The 15,022-nt window shown below is 38.0% G+C and overlaps 2 protein-coding genes across 2 annotated transcripts in view; one reads left to right on the top strand and one right to left on the bottom strand.

Moving 5' to 3' along the window:
• The window catches only part of LOC134212866 (protein mothers against dpp-like), a 121,890-nt gene that overhangs the window by 14,521 nt on the left and 92,347 nt on the right, over positions 1-15,022 (top strand). The gene's annotated exons all lie outside the window — the stretch shown is intronic.
• LOC134217010 (nematocyst expressed protein 3-like) lies at positions 6,055-7,184 on the bottom strand. Its single transcript, XM_062695763.1, has 2 exons — positions 6,948-7,184; positions 6,055-6,878 (listed from the first exon to the last, which is right to left on the bottom strand). Exons 1-2 carry the CDS (start codon positions 6,951-6,953, stop codon positions 6,240-6,242), a joined length of 645 nt encoding a protein of 214 aa, XP_062551747.1. The 5' UTR covers positions 6,954-7,184; the 3' UTR covers positions 6,055-6,239.

Below are 15,022 nucleotides of genomic sequence, written 5' to 3'. Positions count from 1 at the left end.
AGCTTTTCTGGAAATTCACAGGTATTCTCGGAATTTCCAGGAGGAATTTGCAAACAAATGATGAGTTTCTGAAGGATTTCTAGATTTTTTTCGCAGATTATCTCGGAGATTTCCGCTAAAATTCCAGTAGTATCTAGTAGATACTATCTATATAAGAATTCTTTCCGACAAACCAAAGAATTACCTTCCTTGAAGAAATTTTCGCAAGAAAAAAAAACTTGTTTGAATATACGTATGAACTCCTGAGCATGTTTTCACAAGAATTAAAGAAGGGCTTCCGGAATTATTTTCGCTGGAATTAAAAAAATTAAAATCTGCGGAAAATCTTCAATAAATTTCTGTTAACCTTAGAAATTTCCGAAATACTCGTATGGCCAAACGACCATTTCGGCTAAACGCCATTTCCGGACAAATGATCTGTTGGGGACACAACTTTATTGCCCAAATTATCAGTTCGCTCGTATAACACTTTCAGCCAAATGACATTTTATAACCGTTTCGCCCAAATGGAAGTCGGCTAAATGATACTCGCCTTAACATGTTAATCGGCCAAATGGCATTTGAAAAAGGCCTTCCACCGAATCGTACGAAAGAATTCACCGAAAGGCCACAAACCCATCTGACCGAAAACGTTATTTGGCTAAACACAACTGGTCAACTGGTGGGCACTCCTTAGCCGTGCGGTAAGATGCGCGGCTACAAAGCAGGACCATGCTGAGGGTGGCTGGGTTCGATTCCCGTTGCCGGTCCAGGCAATTTTCGGTTTGGAAATTGTCTCGACTTCCCTGGGCATAAAAGTGTTGTCGTGTAAGCCTCATGTTATACGAATGCAGAAGTGGTAACATTTGTTATAAACCTCGCAGTTAATAACTGTGGAAGTGCTTAATGAACAGTTGCGAAGCGGCAATGTCCCCAGTGGTAATGCCAATGAAGAAGAAGAAGAAGAACAACTGGTCATTTGGCCGAACGGGTCGACATTTTTAACCGTATTACTCGTTCAGTAAATCCGTGATCCACGTAAGTAAAGACTTGAAAAAATCGTTCAGAAAATGACATTTCCGGCAAAATAGCCTTTCCTGCCAAACTACAATCTCTGCCGAATGGTGTTTTGACCACAAGGCCTATTCAGCCAAACGACTATTTCGGGCAAACGACCTGTTAGGTCCGTATTTTTTCGATCAATTCCGAAGAATATCCGTTAAAAATTTCGAAAGAATTACAGTAGAAATTCTGAACCATTTTCGCAAAAAAATAGAACAGTTTCTGATGATAATTCCAAATATTTTCTCTTTGAAATACCCATTTTCATATGTAAATGAATCGCCTGCTTTGAGCGTGCTTACAGCGGCACACTAGGAGTTAACTTTCTGAAATCAGTATGGCGAAAGGCATCTAAGACTCGATTTCTCAAAATTAGGCACCTGCATCGAAAAAATATTTGGTAGGCTACTACGGACACCGCGAACCCGCGTGAGATGTCTTTCACCATACAAGTTTCTGGCGGTTAACTCATGTTAGCTATTTGCGCATATACGATAGCGCCTGGATGTGGAAGCGGCGGGTAGAAAATCAGCCACTGCCAATAATTCATTCCACACACCCTGCCTTGGGAATTCCAAAGAAATTCTAAAGAATTTCCCGTGAAAATTTCAAAGAAGTTCCCGTGAAAACTTTAGAGTATTTCCCGTTGAAAATTTGAAAACTTTTTTTTCCTTTTTTCCTGAAAAAATTTTCCTGGGGATTAGATTTTTCAGACCAAAATAAAATGATTCTCTCGTTGTGTCTCTCGTGTCTCAAAAATATACAAAAATGCATACTGGCAGATGGACAGAACAAAACAAATTTAAAAATTCTTCTATGTCATCTACCTGACCGAAAGAAAATGTTGAATGATATGTTTAGAATATGCTTCTGAACAAAAATCTACACGTTCGGAATCCTCCACTTGAAAGATATAGGGCATTCTTTTCGAAAAGCTTAGTTGTTTCGTTGCAAGAGGATTGGAAGTATCCTTCTACGCTTTTCGAAAGCTTTCATTAAGGAGGATCGGAGGACTCTTTTCAAAAGGTCCGGAAGCCTCCTTTCAAGAGGTCCGGAAGCCTCCTTTCAAGAGGCCCGGAAGCCTCCTTTCAAGAGGCCCGGAAGCCTCCTTTCAAGAGGCCCGGAAGCCTCCTTTCAAGAGGCCCGGAAGCCTCCTTTCAAGAGGCCCGGAAGCCTCCTTTCAAGAGGCCCGGAAGCCTCCTTTCAAGAGGCCTGGAAGCCTCTTTCAAGAGGCCCGGAAGCCTCCTTTCAAGAGGCCCGGAAGCCTCCTTTCAAGAGGCCCGGAAGCCTCCTTTCAAGAGGCCCGGAAGCCTCCTTTCAAGAGGCCCGGAAGCCTCCTTTCAAGAGGCCCGGAAGCCTCCTTTCAAGAGGCCCGGAAGCCTCCTTTCAAGAGGCCCGGAAGCCTCCTTTCAAGAGGCCCGGAAGCCTCCTTTCAAGAGGCCCGGAAGCCTCCTTTCAAGAGGCCCGGAAGCCTCCTTTCAAGAGGCCCGGAAGCCTCCTTTCAAGAGGCCCGGAAGCCTCCTTTCAAGAGGCCCGGAAGCCTCCTTTCAAGAGGCCCGGAAGCCTCCTTTCAAGAGGCCCGGAAGCCTCCTTTCAAAAGGCTCGGAAGCTCGGATAAAAACAAATAACAAATGCAGTCTGAGCTGAGCATGTTCTATTAAATAGCTAACACTGAAAACGTTGCATATCAAAAATTCTAAAACTTGCCGTAAAGAAAATAATAGGCAAAAGATATCATCAATATTCTTTGTTAGCGTTTATTACTCAGCCGCATTTCATACAGTCATATAGTAACGATTCACTTTTTGCATTGCATTGTATAGTCAATGAATTCAACAGCTTGAGTTAGCATAGTTAGTTAATACCAATAGATATTTCATTTTGATGTTTTATTCAATCTATTGAATGAGATCGTATGAATTCGAGTTGAATTCGCTAGAGTTTACATTTTGCCGTGCTTTCACACCCATAAACTATATTACAAATTGTTGTCTTTAATAAATGCTTCGAAATACTATTTTACCACAATAGGGGAGACTGGGGAGACTTGATCCCCTTTTCTGATTTCCGATGTATCACAGCCAAAAATAAATAAACATACGCGTTTTCCACACAGACTCTCCAAGAAATATAGTATTTAACTCTACTGATGTATGACAGTCCTAAAATTATAGTTGTTATTGATACACAATCGATTTTTTGAAGTGCTGTCAAAAATCGACTTTCAAAATATTCGGGGGAAATTGATACCTCTCCTAGAACTAGGAGGTGCCCTCAGATTTTAAAAATATTTTTCCTTGCTGTGTGTATACATAAACGATTTTTGTTATTGAATTCGACAGCACATGCAATTTTAAAATTGGGTAGGCTTGATCCCCTTTCTTAGATATCTACGCAATAGATATTTTTTCCTGACAAAAAATTAGAATCCTGGGAATAGATTTATGTTTTTCTGATTTTTTTCGCCAAATTGTTGTATGGGTAACTAATGGGGGATCAAGTGTCTCCATATTGAGGCAATAACTTCAAGTCCAAATATCCTAAATAAAACTTTGATGGAATGTTGACGTTTTCATCAGTACAGATCATTAAGCATATTTATGGCTTTGTGCTGTGAAAAAAAAACGAAAGCATTTGGTCATTGTTATGAAAAGTTGTTCAAATTTTGCGTGGTCAATAAAAAAATCTTTAGGAAGGTCAAAACATACAAACCGCCCCGCAGAATAAATAAGGTTGTCAATCCAAAAAATAACTCACCACATAAAGGTCATTTGTCTAGAGGATCTTTACTAAAAAATACGCTAGAACAAAACTGCTTTAGTTCTCGATAAAACAGGGAGTGATCAAGTCTCCCCGGGGATCAAGTCTCCCCACTTTCCCCTACTGTGTAGCTTTCTACTACTTTGAAACTAAACACATAAATATTACCGTCTTGTTAGACATATTCACGTAATATTTCAAATCTACCATGACACAATGATTGTCTCCATCAAAAAGAAAAAAATGAAACTTAAAAATATAATCAGGAATGTTTCATTGAACATTCCCAATAAAATAAAAGTTTGTTAAAGGGCAAATCTTAAATGTTGATAGTTTGGACTGCGAACAAAAAGTGGAGAAGAAAGAGTGAGGAGAAATGAGAGAGAATAGTACGATTAGGAAGTTTGTGAAGAGGAGGATATTGAGGAGAAGATTTGGGAAGCAAACCTGAACAGTCAAGAAGGATGAAGAGATAGTTCACAGGGGATGTGCAAATCAGCAAGTGGCTCAAAGTAAGGCCGAGGAGTATTCCGGCCAATTTAGTGGTGAATTGGATGTTCCAATTTACCACTAGTACTTAGAAAGATGACGCCTGATCATTTTCCGTGCAACGATCTTGGACTACGTGGCACCCTTGACAAAACCTGGCAACGCAACCCTAAGCGGACACGTTGTTTGGCTCTGCCGGTTGGAATTGAGGTGTCCCTAGCGAGTGTGACCGCCGCCTGACAAGCTTGGGCGAGTCCCGTGTTGGTGGTTGTTGAACCACGCCATGGAAAGCGGTGTCCGAAGCCTAGAGGGTGAGGGTTTGAGTGAGGTCCAACGGTCTTGCCCACGATGCGTCACTGCATCGTGAGCGAGCACGCGGAACGTCAGAACGAAGCTGAGTTTCGGAAATGATCGACCTGAGAACATCGCAGCTATAATTGACGTGGCATTCAGCCAAAATGAACCACCACTATTCCACCCTCTCTTATTGCATGCATTTATGCCAGACGTGGGCCTCAACGGATCTGGATTGGCCGCAAAAAAGTCCTGCTCCCCTTTTTAATGATTGTATGACGAAAGATAAATAAATATATGTTTAAACTTTTTCTTCGAGTCTGTATACAATTTTCTTTCTGGAATAAGGGTCTGTTCTTATAGTATTGGTTCGCTTTAGTTTCCAGTTGTTTGGTGTATGGTGAGTCCTCGAAGCAATTTAGTGCCTACCCTGGATTAGATTAAACCGAGCTAGAAAAATCACAGCCTTCAGTACATAGAAACGGGCTTACCTGTACCTGTGCAGGTATATCTGATTCTACTTTTCTTCTCTTGGAGCTAGAAATTTAATTGTTGAAATTTTTTCCTGACAACTGTATTAAGCTCAGGTTACTGGATCGAACTGCGAGTGCTTTCGATTTGTGAATTCGGACCAGAATTACTGTTCTGGTTATATTTGTAATGAACTACATCACATGTTCATTACTTTAAAAACAAATAAAAAGACTTGTTTCTTTTTTTTAACAGGTTGAACACCATCTTGAGGCATATCTTACTTTGTTTTAAGTGAACTGCTTCAAATCCTAAACACATGTGGTGAACCACAATTTAATATTTTTTTTATTTATTTCTCCAAGCATAAGACTTTTTATCTGAAATATGGCATCAAGGTGCTAATAAGAGAAACAAATATCATCTTTGACCAATCGTCGATCAATCGTGACGCCTAGGCCGTTTGATAAAACAAAATATCTTTATTGCTCTTGGGAATATTATCCACATTCAAATTGATTCAAGATACACAGGACGAAAATTTGGTAGAAAAGTTTTAAACATTTTTCATAATAGTTTTGCGGGACCAGTGAAAGTGATTTAGAGCACGTTAATAAGAACTTCCCATCCACTAACAACATTAGGTTTCATTAGTATCCATATACGCCAATAGGCTGCACATGCCCCGATTTTCCTTATTAGTTTTGGCTATTCAAATGAAATGTATGACGCAATGTTCATTTAAATTACAATTTGCTATTGAATGTATGGTTGGATTTCGCTAATGCAAAATACTGAGCAGATGGAAGCGCCATGCCTGTTTGATTGTGTTGATTGTCTTCAAAACTAATAATATATTTGTGCAATATTTCTTTATTGAAACACACTGAGTGCCTTTTTTTGTCATTATATGTGGTAAGCAAGAGAAGCTGTAGTGTCATTCATTACTACATGTACCTTTTTTGAACGTTATCGGAATTCATTATTAAACAAATGAAATTGTTATTTGGCATCACTTTTATTTTTTTCTTCTAAGAGACGCAATTTGCTATAATTATATCCTAAAATCGTACAATTGGCTAAAATAATTTACTACATTCGTACAAATCTTTAGATCTGACGTCGCATGTTGTTGTCCAACCAAGTCATGTGTGTGCGCATTTGCCTAGTTTGGGTCAGCCTTCTTAGAATGGTGCCGTCCCGGGTGCTGGGGCTGTGTTCGTGGAAAACACTGATCCAGTATATCCAGGAAGTGGAGCCTCGTGCCGTACGGCTGGGGTCTCGGCAACATAGACTGGGGGATGAGCCGGAGCAATGTTAGCGTTTGCGCTTGCGTGGGCACTGCTCTCTTCCCATTCTTGTGAAACTCCTACTGGGGCGGGTGCTGGAAGCGGTGCTGGTAGACCGGAGGCAAATGGAACTGGGGCAGGGTAAGCTACTGGAACTCCGTAGGGTGCGGGCACTGGCACTGGCGATGGCACGAACGGATCAGGAGCGCAGTAATCTTCCAACGAGTGGTAGACAACCGATGGTGGGGGGTTGATCGAGTCTCTGGGGAACAGGAAGGAGTACACTCGGTTCGGCAGATACACCGAACCGATCGACTCCTTAGTTCTGCCACCCGAAACTGCACCTAGGTGTCGAGACCCGCTCAATCCGGTGAGACCAGTGAGACCAGTAAGACCGCTTAGCCCGGATAGACCGGCAACTTTAGCTGTTACTGTTGGCAGGACGTATCGGAGGAACTTTTTGGTCAGGATGAGTGGCTTTGCAGATGTCATTGAGACTCCTGCTAGTAGGACTACCACCATAACGATCGTGAACTGAAATTGTAAGGATAGAAAGCATCAATAAGAACACACTCCTTGAAAAAATATTATTTTGATACTTACTCGCATTGTGAATCGTTTAATCTTGTGTGCTGTGCTTAGCAGATGTTTGCAAATTGCAGAACAGATGTTGAGTACTGCATTTGGTAGACTACCATCATCTTTTATACCCGTGAAGTTTCGGTCCGAGCCCTCTTCTAAAACGACCAACCGGTTGCATTTTTGCCAGTTTTAGATTCTTCTGACCTCTAAATCCCAAGGGAACCGAAAAGTTCGGCTGCATCTTATCGCGCGCAAACAAGTTCTCAGTCATAAATCGATCAAATGCCCACCAGCAGCGATCAATGATGGCTGTACGCGCGATCATAGACTCTTCGCGCGAATTTGCTCGACATTCCTACCATTTACGCAATATTAGAGCGTGATCGCTTATCATCTATAAATTCCATTCTGGCGTTGACAGTGCTTTCTGCTGTTCGAATGCTAACGAGAAAACGGAAATGACTCGAAGCGATTTGATCAGCTGTTTGGCTAGCATTCTTGCTGTGTGCTCGATAGAACGAACCCCGTCATATGCGTGGTAAACCGGAATCGAAATTCAAAACCTCGAAACATTCAGAGCACCATCAATGTTTACACTTAGAGCAAAAGCAAACACAAATAACATTGATAAGGAAACGGGTGCCCTGGTGTTTCGATTCATTGATTACTAATAACTCACTGATTGATGGCAGTTACAGCATTGCGCGAAAGCACGGTTTGTTCGCGTGTACTCTACAGTCCCATACTCGCATGCACCCGTTCATATCGTCGAATGATAGGCTAGATGCTGGTGCACTTGAAGCTCCATCTATCCGATCGAAGCAGTTGATGGCGATCACATCGGTTGAGATTTTCTACTCCGTTCGCCGTTGGCCTCGCGTGAACCTGCTGCTGGCTGCTGCTCGCTGCGGAGTTTGGTTGGGCGTCACCGATCGCTCGGCAAGGGTTTTCAGTATGCATGACCGGGACGGGATCGATTCGCGTTGACCGGCGATGGCGTCTGGTGGTGAAAGTTGATACTTTGTAACGACTAGCAGGCGCCAGTTGTTTGGAATACTGCTTACGATGCTGTACGTACCGCGTTGCAACCATGGTTCGGTATGTTTCGAATCCATGATCAAGTGAGAAATGTAGCATTCTTAAATTGTGGTCAAAAAAGGAAATTCCTCATAACTATGAATATACGGTACTGTGAAAATACAAAATACAAATTTTCTGAATTTTCGAAACATGGATTTGCCACGGACCTAGTTTCATAGTTCTTGACAAATGCGTTTATCAGAATAAATATTTTAAGCTCTTTTTAGTGGAATGTATTCAACCGTCTAAGACGAGTTAAGTAACTCCATTTAATTCCACCAATTATTTCGATATCTTTGCAGATACGTATTTCGACCACAACTGTGGGGTCGAAATACGTATCTGCAAAGATATCGAAATAATTGGTGGAATTAATGGAGTTACTTAACTCGTCTTAGATGGTTGAAATGCGTTTATGTTGCTTCATTTTTTGCAGTGGTGTTATAAAGATTCCATTCGTAACTGCTTCACTATGCTTCTCTCGTGCCTTTTTAAAAGTTTTGAAATATTTTGCTAAAATAAATTATTGTAATTTTCTTTAAAAATTTGGCTTAATTTGTCACTTAACCTTCCCATCGTGCTCGGATCAACTCGACCCGAATCGCATTTTCAAATTGTTAGAATATTTTATCGCAACAATGTGAAGATCTGAAACTTTTGACTTGACTTGACTTTTCCTATTTCGTGGAAAACTTACTGTTCCTGAACGTTGACTTACTTTGTATGACGTTCCTGAAGGGCTTCACAAAGAAATCTCACTCAAGGTGTTCGGGTCATATTGGCCAGGATTTGACTTAGAAATATCTCAGCCAAATATACGTGTTTGTACACCCAACATAATCGTCGGCTCATATTTTTTTTTATAAACTGTTCATCAGCCATACCTACATTGTGTAATCGTCGGAGTAAGGATCGCCAGTTGGCCACTTTTATATGGGCAAAAATTGCACAATAACACTGCGCATGAACGTTTTTATTTTGTTTTTTTTTTCTAGAGGATGTGTATAACATAATTTCAGGGTCGATGAATAACGACCGCAGTCAATATTTCGACAGATGTTCTAGGTTCTTCAAACCATTCCGGAGTTCAGAACCATGGTCTATAAGGTCAATTTCACTTGGTACAAAGCCAATAGCAACCCATGGTGTCCATACATGCCCTTAGAGCAGAGGTTCCCAAACTCTTTTGGATATGAGATCCACCTAGCAGAATCCCATATTGCTTGCGACCCACCAGGTACCAAATGCATTGATTTTTAGAAATTGGACAAAAATGAGTTGATTTTAGATGAAACAAATCATAATAAATTGTTTCATACCACACCATTGTATTTGCTAAAATACCATCATTTGGATTGGATTGGATTTGGATTTTGATTGGATTGAATTTGGATTACATTTGGATTCGATTCTGTTTGGATTTGTTTTGAATTTGGAATTGATTTGGATCGGATTTGGATTTGTATTGAATTTGGATTAGATTTGGATCGGATTTGGATGGGGTTTGGATTGGACTTGATTTGGATTGAATTTGGGTTGGATTTGGATGGGATTTAGATTGGATTTGGATTGAATTTGGATTTGTATTAGATACAGATTTATTATTATTGGATTTGATATGGAATACTTATATTGGGTTGGATTGAATTTGATTTTGATTGGATTTTTTGATTGGATTTGTATTGAATTTGGATTGAATTTGGATTGAATTTGGATTGGATTTGGATTTGTTTTTAATTTGGATGGGATTGGATTGGATTTGGATTTGATTTGAATTGAATTTAGATTTGATTTGGACTAGATTCAAATTGGATTTGGATTAGATTTGGATAAAAATTGATTTTGAATTGGTTTTGAATCGGATTTGGTTTTGTTTTGAATTTGGATTGGTTTTGCATCGGATTCGGATTGGATATGGATTTGATTTGTATTAGATTTGAATTGAATTTAGATTTGATTTGGACTAGATTCAAATTGGATTTGGATTAGATTAGGATAAGAATTGAATTTGAATTTTATTTGAATTGGTTATCAATTGGATTTGGATTGGATTAGAATTTGGATTGGATTTGGATTGGATTAGAATTTGGATTGGATTTGAATTGAATTTGGATTTGATTTGGATTTGGATTGGATTTTGATTGGATACGGATGAGATTTAGATTGGATTTGGATAGAATTTGGATTTGTTTGAATTTGGATGGGATTGGATTAGATTTCAATAGGATTTTGGTTGGATTTAGATGGGATTTAGATTAGATTTGGATTGGATTTAGATTGAATTTGGATTGGATTTGGTTTGAATTTGGATTAGATTTTTGGATTTTGGATTTGGATTGGATTTGGATTGGATTTGGATTTGGATTGGATTTGGATTGGATTTGGATTGGATTTGGATTGGATTTGGATTGGATTTGGATTGGATTTGGATTGGATTTGGATTGGATTTGGATTGGATTTGGATTGGATTTGGATTGGTTTGGATTTGTTTGGATTGGTTTGGATTGGTTGGATTGGTTTGGATTGGTTTGGATTGGTTTGGATTGGATTTGGATTGGTTTGGATTGGTTTGGATTGGTTTGGTTTGAATTGGTTTGGATTGGATTTGGATTGATTTGGATTGGTTTGGATTGGTTGGATTGGTTGGATTGGTTGGTTGAATTGGATTTGGTTTGATTGGTTGGTTGGTTTGGATTGGATTTGGATTTGAATTGGATTGAATTTGAATTGAATTTGGATTTGATTTGGATTGAATTTGAATTGGATTTGGATTGAATTTGAATTGGATTTGGATTGGATACGGATGAGATTTAGATTGGATTTGGATAGAATTTGGATTTGTTTGAATTTGGATGGGATTGGATTAGATTTCAATAGGATTTTGGTTGGATTTAGATGGGATTTAGATTAGATTTGGATTGGATTTAGATTGAATTTGGATTGGATTTGGTTTGAATTTGGATTAGATTTTTGGATTTTGAATTTGGATTGGATTGGATTTGGATTGGATTTGGATTTGGATTGGATTTGGATTGGATTTGGATTGGATTTGGATTGGATTTGGATTGGATTTAGATTGGATTTGGATTGGATTTGGATTGGATTCGGATTGGATTTGAATTGGATTTGGATTGGATTTGGATTGGATTTGGATTGGATCGGATTTGGATTGGATTTGGATTGGATTTGGATTAAATTTGGATTGGATTTGGATTGGATTTGGATTAAATTTGGATTGGATTGAGATTGGGATTGGATTTGGATTGGATTAAGATTGGATTACGAATGGATAACGATAGGATTTGGATTTGAAATGAATTTGGGATGGGTTTGGATTGGATTTTGATTGGATGGGACTTAGATTGGATTTGGATTGGATTCCGGTTGGATTATTGGATTTGATTTGGATTGGACTTAAATTGGATTGAATTTGATTAAGAATTGAATTGGCTTTGGATTGGACTTGGTTTTGGATTGAATTTGGATTGGATTTTGATTGGATTCGGATGAGATTTAGATTGGATTTGGATTGAATTTGGATTTGTTTGAATTTGGATGGGATTGGATTAGATTTTAATAGGATTTTGGTTGGATTTAGATGGGATTTAGATTAGATTTGGATTGGATTTTGATTGAATTTTAATTGGATTTGGTTTGAATTTGGATGAGATGTGGATTGGATTTTGATTGGATTTGGAATGAATTTGGATTGAATTTGTATTTGATTTGGATTTGGATTGGATTTGAATTGGATTTGGATTGGATTTGGATTGGATTTGGATTGGATTTGGATTGGATTTGGATTGGATTTGGATTGGATTTGGATTGGATTTGGATTGGATTTGGATTAGATTTGGATTGGTTTGGATTGGTTTGGATTAAATTTGGATTTGGTTTGATATAGATTGGTTTGGATTGGTTGGATTGCATTTGGATTGCATTTCGATTGGATTTGGATTGGTTTGGATTGGTTTGGATTGGTTTGGATTGGTTTGGATTGGTTTGGATTGGTTTGGATTGGTTGGATTGGTTGGATTGGTTTGGTTGGTTTTGATTGGATTAGGTTTGGATTGGATTTGGATTGGATTTGGATTGGATTTGGATTGGATTTGGATTGGATTTGGATTGGATTTGGATTGGATTTGGATTGGATTTGGATTGGATTTGGATTGGATTTGGATTGGATTAAGATTGGATTACGATTGGATTACGATAGGATTTGGATTTGAATTGAATTTGGGATGGGTTTGGATTGGATTTTGATTGGATGGGACTTAGATTGGATTTGGATTGGATTCCGGTTGGATTATTGGATTTGATTTGGATTGGACTTAAATTGGATTGAATTTGATTTAGATTTGAATTGGATTTGGATTGGACTTGGTTTTGGATTGCATTTGGATTGAATTTGGATTTGGATTGGATTTTGATTGGATTCGGATGAGATTTAGATTGGATTTGGATTGAATTTGGATTGGATTTGGATTGGATTTGGATTAGTTTGGATTGGATTTGGATTGGATTTGGATTTGGATTGGATTTGGATTGGATTTGGATTGGATTTGGATTAGATTGGATTGGATTTGGATTGGTTTGGATTAGATTGGTTTGAATTGGTTTGGATTGGTTTGGATTGGATTGGTTTGGATTGGTTTGGTTGGATTGGATTTGGATTGGATTTGGATTGGATTTGGATTGGATTTGGATTGGATTTGGATTAAATTTGGATTGGATTTGGATTGGATTTGGATTGGATTTGGATTGGATTTGGATTGGATTTGGATTGGATTTGGATTGGATTTGGATTGAATTTGGATTTGTTTGAATTTGGATGGGATTGGATTAGATTTTAATAGGATTTTGGTTGGATTTTGATTGGATTCGGATGAGATTCAGATTGGATTTGGATTGAATTTGGATTTGTTTGAATTTGGATGGTATGGGTTAGATTTTAATAGGATTTTGGTTGGATTTAGATGGGATTTAGATTAGATTTGGATTGGATTTTGTTTGGATTTAGATAGGATTTGGATTGGATTTAGATTGGATTTGGATTGGATTTGGATTGGATTTGGATTGGATTTTGATTTGGATTGGATTTCGATTGGATTTGGATTGGATTTGGATTGGATTTGGATTGGATTTGGATTTGGATTGGAATTGGATTGGTTTGGATTGGTTTGGATTGGTTTGGATTGGATTGAATTGGTTTGGATTGGATTTGGATTGGATTTGGATTGGATTTGGATTGGATTTGGATTGGATTTGGATTGGATTTGGATTGGATTTGGATTGGATTTGGATTGGATTTGGATTGGATTTGGATTGGATTTGGATTGGATTTGGATTGGATTTTGATTTGGATTGGATTTGGATTGGATTTGGATTGGATTTGGATTGGATTTGGATTGGATTGGATTTGGACTGGATTTGGATTGCATTTGGATTGGATTTGGATTCGATTTGGATTGGATTTGGATAGATTTGGATTTGGATTGAATTTGGGATGGGTTTGGATTGGATTTTGTTTGGATTATTGGATTTGATTTGGATTGGACTTAAATTGGATTGAATTTGATTTAGATTTGAATTGGATTTGGATTGGACTTGGTTTTGGATTGCATTTGGATTCGATATGGATTGGATTTTGATTTGTTTTTTTTTTGGATTGGATTTAGATTGAATTTGACTTGGCTTTGGATTGGGTTTGGATTGAATTTGGATTGAATTTGGATTGGAATTTGATTGGATTTAGATTGGATTTTGATTGGGTTTGGATTAGATTTGGATTGGACTTGAATTGTATTGGAATTGGTTTGATTTTGGATTGGATTTGGATTGGATTTGAATTTGATTTGGATTGAATTAGGATTGAATTTGGATTAAATTTGGATTTGTTTGGAATTTGGATTGGATTTGGGTCGGATTTGGATTTGTATTGAGTTTGGATTGGATATGGATTAGATATAAATTGGATTTAGATTTGATTTGGGCTTCATTCAATTTGGAATTGGATTAGATTTGGATAAGAATTGAATTTGAATTTAATTTGGATTGGATTTGGGTTGGATTTGGGTTGGATTTGGATTGGATTTGGATTGGATTTGGATTTGGATAGGATTTGGGTTGGATTTGGATTGGGTTTGGATTTGGATGGGATTTGGATTGGATTTGGATTGGATGTGGAATGGATTTGAATTGGATTGAATTTGGATTGGTTATGGATTGGATTTGCATTGGATTTTGATTGGATTTGCATGCGATTTAGATTTCATTTAGATTGGATTTGGATTTGATTTGGATTGGATTCGGATTGTATTTGGACTGGATTTCGATTAGTTATGGATTGGATTTGCGTGAGACTAAGATTGGATTTGGATTGGATCTAGATTGGATTACGATTTTGTTTTAATTGGATTTAGCTTGGGTATAGATTGAATTTGGATTGGATTGGATTTGGAATGGACTTGGATTGAATTTGGATGGGGTTTAGATTTGATTTTGATTGGATTTGGATTGGATTCGGATTGAATTATTGGATTTGATTTGGATTGGACCTTAATTGAATTTGGATTTGATTTGGATTAGAATTAAATTAGAATTAGATTTGGTTAGAATTTTGATTAAATCTGGATGGGATTTAGAATTGGATTTGGATTGGATTGGATTAAGATTGAATTTGATTTGGATTAGTTTTGGTGGGAACTGGATTGTATTGTATGTCGTATTCGTACTTCATAGTAGGGTAATTTGCCACATGTTGAACGGCTAATTAAATTAGCTGTTCGTCATTTGGCGGGTTCCCCTATTTGCCAAAATTCCGGATAATAAAAGGAGGCTATTGACTTCGTAAAATGTGCTGTTCTCTAATGATCCATTGATAGCTTAGATCCTTATCTAAAAGCTGGATTACCGGAGGAATTCCAAAAGCAAAACAAAGTTCTATTTTATTTATGTAAAATGCTATTAAGCCAGTCCTAATCTACATTTGTTGACTTTATATGCCTTTTTGCTAG

This window comes from Armigeres subalbatus, chromosome 2 (genome assembly GCF_024139115.2).
Source record: "Armigeres subalbatus isolate Guangzhou_Male chromosome 2, GZ_Asu_2, whole genome shotgun sequence".
NCBI lineage: Eukaryota > Metazoa > Arthropoda > Insecta > Diptera > Culicidae > Armigeres > Armigeres subalbatus.
This window is presented reverse-complemented; position numbering and strand designations above follow the sequence as displayed.